We start from the raw sequence: 6,876 nt of genomic DNA, 5'->3' as shown, positions 1-6,876 counted from the left end.
CCAAGCCCCCCCCCCCCGCGCCGGCTGACCCCTGAGCCCCCTGAGCTGCGGGGATGGGGCCGGCTGAGGCCGCCGCCATGATCCCGGGCCTGGCCCTGCTCTGGGCAGCGGGGCTGGGGGGCACCGCCCCCAACTCCCCGCGCCTTCGGCTCTCCTTCCGAGGTAGGTGCACCTGGCGGGCGGGACGGCTCACCTGGGGCAGGGAAGAAAAGGGCCCCGTGCAGGTGGGGCTGTGCGTGGACTGCTGCCCATGCGTGTGCCTGTCACAGGACGCCAGGCAAACCAGAGGGCACTCCCAGGCCACTTCCAGTTAACCCTGTCCTGGCCTCGGCCCCCACTCTCCTCATGCTTTCCCAGGAAAACCCTTCCGTCCCCATAGCAACAGACCTTGCCTGGCTCATCGCCTGCCCCCAAGCAGGCCAAGCCCCTTAGCCAGAGCACCCGGGAAGTGGGTTGCAGTTTGGTGGCTGCAGAGCCCCCTCCCATGTCCCCTGCACGGGAGGGTGGTCACTAGGCAGTGGTATCAGGTAGGCAGTTCTGCTGAGCTCAGGCTGGTGGTGGGTGGCAGGGAGGGACTCCTCTGTCTAACTTTTTTGGGGTCGGAGCTCTGGCCATCCCTACAACCTCGGCCTCCCCCAGAACCTTGGCATCCACAGCCTGGCCTCCCAGGGTGCCTGCCCAGAGACACCGCTTGTCTGAGCACGCCCAAGCTCAACCCGCTTTCCCCTTCCAGGGGCTGCGCTGTGCCCCCCACAGCCCCACACATGCAGTGGGTGGGCCCATAAACTCGTGTGGGGGCCAGGTCACATGTCTAACCGTGGGCTGCAGAGAGACAGCCAGGCGGGGCTGGGAGAAGCTTCCAGCATGTCCTCTGTGTGTCTCCACCCTGCAGAGCTCCAGGCCTGGCACGGGCTCCGGACCTTCCGGCTGGAGCGGGCCTGCTGCTATGAAGCGCTGCTGGTGGACGAAGAGCATGGGCGCCTGTTCGTGGGCGCGGAGAACCATGTGGCCTCCCTCAGCCTGGACAACATCAGCAAGCGGGCCAAGAAGGTGCCAGGGACCCCCCAGGCTCAGCGCTGCCTAGAGTGGAAGCCCCAGACTGCCTAGAGCAACACGGGGATGGGCGCCCTGAGAGGAGACTCCCAGGAAAGAGAACCTTCCAAGACCCTGAGCTGTGCTCCCTTCTCCCCCACCCCCATAGCTGGCCTGGCCCGCCCCTGTGGAATGGAGAGAGGAGTGCAATTGGGCAGGGAAGGACATCGGGGTGAGTCCTGGCTGCAGGGGGTGGGCAGGGAATGGGGAGAGTCAACTCCTCACACAGAAATGACCGGGCACTGCTAAGACAGAGCCTTGCCTGTTCTGGCTGGGACGAGGGCAGGGAGGTCGAGGTGGCTGAGGTCTGGAGGTGGTGAGTCAGGGTGGGGGCTCTTGTGATTCTTCTTGGGGGCCTCTGAGTCATGGGAAGCTGTGTAGGCCTGTGCCCCCCATGTACCCACCCTGGTGAGGGGTGGGCTGGGCCGGTCACCAAGGGCGTCGAGGTCCCTTAACCCATGTCAGTACTTGCCTGGGCTGATGGGTGCAGAGGAGAGGGAGGGGTGGGGATGGATGGATGCCCCTGGCGAGCTGGGACCCCGTCAGCCCCTCCCCGGTGGAAGCCTCACGCCCTGACCCTGCCCGCCGACTAGACCGAGTGCATGAACTTCGTGAAGCTGCTGCACGTCTACAACCACACTCACTTGCTGGCCTGCGGCACGGGGGCCTTCCACCCAACCTGTGCGTTCGTGGAGGTGGGCCACCGGCTGGAGGTAAGGTCAGGTCTGGGCAGGGAGGGCGTCCACGGGAAGCACCTGTCAGTAACCAGCCCTGCCTCCCAGGAGCCCCTGCTCCGGCTGGACCTGCAGAGGCTGGAGGATGGTAAGGGGCGGAGTCCTTACGACCCCAAGCACCGGGCTGCCTCAGTGCTGGTGGGTAAGTCTGAGGCGGGAGCCCAGCCCAGCTCCTAGGTCCCCTTAGAAACTCCAGAACTTCACCAAGTCTCAAAAGCCCCCTGAGGCCCTGGGGGTTCCCCATAGCCTCCTTTCTTTCCAAGAGCCCCCAGAGCAGTCCCCAGAGCCCCCAGCTTGGCTGAGCAGCTCTGGTCCCATCTGCAGGGGAGGAGCTATACTCAGGAGTGGCCGCAGACCTCATGGGCCGGGACTTCACCATCTTTCGCAGCCTGGGCCAGCGTCCAAGTCTCCGGACAGAGCCACACGATTCCCGCTGGCTCAATGGTGAGATGCTGGTGGGGCTGGTGGGGGGCCATCCTGCTCCCACAGGGCAGATCCAAGATCCAAGCACAGCCCCCGAAGTCAGTGAGCAAGTGCCTACCACTATCAGGCTCCGGGTGGGCACTGGGGTCACAGGACCAGCAAGATGGGTGTGGCCTGTGCCCTCTTCAAGCTCATGGCTATCAGAACGAATGTAATTCCAGGGACCAGGAAGCCAATGATAGAAGGGAGGTGCCAGCAAGTGGTGTGGTGGTTAAGGGTGCTGGATTTCCACATGGCTGACCATGGTTCGAGTCTTGGACCTGATGGCTTGCTTTCTCACTTTCCCTCTATCTCTCTCTGTCCCTCTCTGATCAAATTAAAATAAATGAATAAATAGCATTAAATAAAAATAATCCTAAAAAAAAAGAGAGGAAGGACCAGCAGTTGGCATAATGGTTATGTTGCTGGACTCCCATGTAATCGACTGCGGTTCAAGTCCCTGACCCAGTGGCTTAAACTCACTCCGGGCGCATGTGCATGCATGCCCAAGATCCTGAGAGGAGAATGAAGAAGATATTACTGTATGGTCACCTCCCCCCGGGGGGTGATTTCTCGCTTTCTGTCTCTCTTTCTGGTGAGCGCACGCGCCCTACAGCAAAAACCTCTCAAAAAAAAAAAAAAATAGAAAGAAAGAAAGAGGAAGGGAAGGGACCAGCATGTGGCAAAATGGTTACATCACTGGACTCCTACATAGTCAGTCGTGGTTCGAGTCCCAGACCCAGCAGCTTAAAACATGCCTGCGTGTATGCATGCATGCCCAAAATCCTGAGAGGAGACTGGAGGAGAGGGAATTGCGGCGTGGTCATCCCCCTGGGGGGGTGATTTCTCACTTTCTGTCTCTGTCTCCTCGGAGTGCACACACCCTATAGCAAAAATATCTCTAAAAAAAAGGGGGAAAAGAGACTAGATAGGTAGATAGGTAGGGGCTGGGGGCAAGGAAGCCACTCTGCGGTGCGCAGGTGTGAGCTAATTCCCAAAGCCAACAGAATGGAGGGGAGCGCTTCCCAGGAAGGAACTAGTGGAAGATGCAAGCAAGGGACAGACATGCAGCAGTGATAAGGCCCACTGGCAGGGGCGAGGCTAGATTTTTCTAAGAGCCCTGGAACCCAGGAGGAAGATTTGAAGCAGGAGTTTGCGCGCATCTGGCTCTGCTAAAGAGGAAGGTTCGGAATGAAGGTGTAACTGGATATCCCTTTCCCCGGCCCAGAGGCCTGGGGATCGCTGATGCCAGTTCAGAGCCCCGCGTGGTGCTCCGCCTGCGTGCTCCGCTAGCCACGGTCTCTGCTGCCCCCTCGTGGCTACTTCTTGCCTCGCAAGCCAGGATCCTGAGGGTCCAGTCTGCACGAGTGTGGGCTGAACTCGGCTCTGCAGGCTGTGGGGTCAGATACTGCCCCGGGTGCTACGTCCTGCGCAAGGGAAAGGGAGGCGGTGGGTGGGTGCCGTATGGGGGTGGGGCTAGGGCCCGCTGACCCCACGCCTCCTGCTGCGACCAGAGCCCAAGTTTGTCAAGGTCTTTTGGATCCCGGAGAGCGAGAACCCAGACGATGACAAAATCTACTTCTTCTTCCGTGAAACGGCGGTAGAGGCAGCGCCGGCACTGGGACGCCTGTCAGTGTCCCGCGTCGGCCAGATCTGCCGGGTGAGGAGTCCCTGGGCCACACCTGACGACCCTGCTCCCGCCCCTTTGCCCGTCTGGGTCCCGCCCTCATCCCCTCTGATCGATCGCTCCGGCAGAACGACGTGGGCGGCCAGCGCAGCCTGGTCAACAAGTGGACGACGTTTTTGAAGGCGCGGCTGGTGTGCTCGGTACCCGGCGTGGAGGGCGACACCCACTTCGACCAGCTCCGTAAGTGCGGGGAGTGGAGCAGGGTGGGTAGGGGCGGGCCGGCCGGGCTGTGCTTCCCCACAACTGTCAGTCCCTTCCTGCAGAGGACGTGTTCCTGCTGTCCTCGCGGGACCGCCGCGCCCCCCTGCTCTACACCGTCTTCTCCACTTCCAGGTGCGGGGAGGGAGGGGAGAGGAGGGGAGGGGGAAGGGAGGGCAGGCCGCTGGCACCTGGGCCGCCTCACCCACCCGGGTCTCGCCTGCAGCGGCATCTTCCAGGGCTCCGCCGTGTGCGTGTACAGCATGAACGACGTGCGCCGGGCCTTCCTGGGACCTTTTGCACACAAGGAGGGGCCCACGCACCAGTGGGTGTCTTACCAGGGTCGCGTCCCCTACCCCCGGCCAGGCATGGTGCGTAGCCAGGGGGGAATCCTGTCACCACTTACTTCAAAGCCTCCAGAGTGGAGAACTTGGCTTGGGGTCTTCTTGGTGAACTGGTTTCTCTTGCTATGGGAGGGAAAGGTCACCTGCTTCAGACAGGGCAGGCAGGGACCCTCAGAAGGCCCTCGGACTTCCTGGAGCAGGCCGGGTCTCCCCTCTCAAATCCCCAGGGCGAGGTTCTGTCCCCTTCCCCAACTGCGCTCCCGAGGCCTGCCCAGAGGATTGCCCCCAAGCCTCTGTCCCCACTGCCTCCCTGTCCCTGCCCCTCCAGTGCCCCAGCAAGACTTTCGGCACCTTCAGCTCCACCAAGGACTTCCCGGATGATGTCATCCAGTTTGCCCGGAGTCACCCCCTCATGTATAACTCCGTCCTGCCCGTGGGGGGACGCCCTCTCTTCCTGCAAGTGGGTGCTGGGTATACCTTCTCTCAGATCGTGGCCGACCGCGTCGCAGCTGCCGACGGACACTATGACGTCCTCTTCATCGGCACAGGTCAGGGCCCTGCCTTTGCAGCCGGAAGACCCCTCCAGGCTCATTGCCTGGGCTGCGCCCAACCTTCCTGGTGGCCCTGCCTGGTCCAATCCACTCTTCGCCTCTTCTGACCCACCTCTGGGGGTCGAGGCCTGAAGCCAGGAGACTGGTCGCTGTCAGGGAACACCAGTGGCCACTCCCTGTCCTCCTCGCAGACGCCGGCACCGTGCTGAAGGTGATCTCGGTGCCCAAAGGCGGGAGGCCCAGTGCCGAGGGGCTGCTTCTGGAGGAGCTGCATGTGTTTGAGGTGAGGCCTGGCCCGCAGTATCCCAGAGTCTCCCCATCCCACTAAGACCTGACCGCGGCGCCCCTCCTCCCTCTCAGGACTCAGCTGCTGTCACCAGCATGCAGATCTCCTCCAAGAGGGTAAGTGACAAGGATGTGGGGGTGGGATGGCAGAACTTGTGCCCAGGGCCCCACCCCCTCCCTCCCCCTTGGTAGTTTGCAGCCCCGGTTCGGTTCGAGTGTAGGCTCCCCGTTTGCTAGACTATGTGACGCGGGAGCCCTCAGATCTGTCAAGTGGGGAAAGGGCTTATCCGCTGGTGGGAGGCAGGCGTGGCCCTAGGTCAGCCCGGAGCCCCTCGTGTCCCCTAGCACCAGCTGTACGTGTCCTCGCGGAGCGCGGTGGCCCAGATCGCGTTGCACCGCTGCTCTGCCCACGGCCGCGCCTGTGCCGAATGCTGTCTGGCGCGTGACCCCTACTGCGCCTGGGACGGGGCCGCGTGCACGCGCTTCCAGCCCAGTGCCAAGAGGTGGGCGGGGTCTGCGGTTGGGGTCGGGCCGCAGGGAGGGAGTTGAAGGGTCTTTGCTGTCCCGGAATGGACGAAGGGCTCACAGAGGGTCCAATATTCCCCCTAGGCGATTCCGGCGACAAGATGTTAGGAATGGAGACCCCAGCACGCTTTGCTCGGGTGGTGAGTGCCCTCCCCGCGCCCTCAGCTCCTGAAGATGTCCCATAGCGCCCTACCTTGCCTGAATCGCCGTTTCCCTCTCCCCGAGACTCGTCCCGGACCCCGCTGCTGGAGCGGAAGGTGTTCGGCGTGGAAGGCGGCAGCGCCTTTCTGGAGTGTGAGCCTCGCTCGCTGCAAGCGCGCGTGGAGTGGACCTTCCAGCGTGCAGGGGAGGCGGCCCACACGGTGAGCCTCGCCCCGCCCCCCGGATCCTGGAGGCCCCGCCCTGCCCGGTGAGACCTTGGCCTGTATCCGAGCTGTCAAGTCCAGCCCATCCGACCAGACCCCTGATACTTCTGGTCTGGTATGATGCTTCACCTGCGGTCCACGTGCTGGCCCCACTCAGTCCCTCCAGGCTCGTGATCCGACCCCCTAAGGCCCGCCTTCGACCCGCCCATTGAGGTCCCTGACCCGCCTCCCATACTGAAGTGAACTCCCCCAGTTTCAGAAGTTCCCTGAAGACCACCGTCCCCCATGCATCCAACCTTTAGACGTGCACCTGTGGGCGCCCCTTTCCCGCTGCCCGTCGGTCCCCAGTAACTCCGCTTCTCCCGCCCCTTGCCTGGGCCAGTAAGCCTTGTTCCCGGCCGGACTCGCTCCCTCACCTGGGCGTCTCCCGCAGGTGCTGGAGGAGGAGCGCGCCGAGCGCACGGCGCGGGGACTGCTGCTGCGCGGGCTGCGGCGCCGGGACTCGGGCGTGTACCTGTGCGTCGCGGTGGAGCAGGGCTTTTCGCAGCCGCTGCGTCGCCTGGCGCTGCAGGTGCTGAGTGCTGGGCAGGCCGAACGGCTGGGGCGGGGCGGGGGGGCTGGCGCCCCCTCTCC

The 6,876-nt window shown here is 63.2% G+C and overlaps 1 protein-coding gene across 1 annotated transcript in view; it reads left to right on the top strand.

Annotated features, from left to right (window-relative positions):
* Nucleotides 1–22: 22 nt before the first annotated feature.
* SEMA3B (semaphorin 3B) overlaps nt 23–6,876 on the top strand; it is a 7,895-nt gene continuing 1,041 nt past the window's right edge. Inside the window, exons 1-17 of the mRNA XM_006169386.3 lie at nt 23–162; nt 893–1,050; nt 1,202–1,264; nt 1,686–1,805; nt 1,875–1,968; nt 2,151–2,270; nt 3,803–3,948; nt 4,044–4,155; nt 4,239–4,308; nt 4,400–4,544; nt 4,846–5,065; nt 5,260–5,351; nt 5,429–5,470; nt 5,699–5,856; nt 5,963–6,018; nt 6,104–6,240; nt 6,677–6,832. Of these exons, the coding sequence (XP_006169448.1) occupies nt 54–162; nt 893–1,050; nt 1,202–1,264; nt 1,686–1,805; nt 1,875–1,968; nt 2,151–2,270; nt 3,803–3,948; nt 4,044–4,155; nt 4,239–4,308; nt 4,400–4,544; nt 4,846–5,065; nt 5,260–5,351; nt 5,429–5,470; nt 5,699–5,856; nt 5,963–6,018; nt 6,104–6,240; nt 6,677–6,832 (1,998 nt within the window). The 5' untranslated portion in view covers nt 23–53. The remainder of the gene's footprint in view (nt 163–892; nt 1,051–1,201; nt 1,265–1,685; nt 1,806–1,874; nt 1,969–2,150; nt 2,271–3,802; nt 3,949–4,043; nt 4,156–4,238; nt 4,309–4,399; nt 4,545–4,845; nt 5,066–5,259; nt 5,352–5,428; nt 5,471–5,698; nt 5,857–5,962; nt 6,019–6,103; nt 6,241–6,676; nt 6,833–6,876) is intronic.

The sequence above is a fragment of the Tupaia chinensis genome, unplaced genomic scaffold (genome assembly GCF_000334495.1).
Source record: "Tupaia chinensis unplaced genomic scaffold, TupChi_1.0 Scaffold147003_1, whole genome shotgun sequence".
NCBI lineage: Eukaryota > Metazoa > Chordata > Mammalia > Scandentia > Tupaiidae > Tupaia > Tupaia belangeri.
This window is presented reverse-complemented; position numbering and strand designations above follow the sequence as displayed.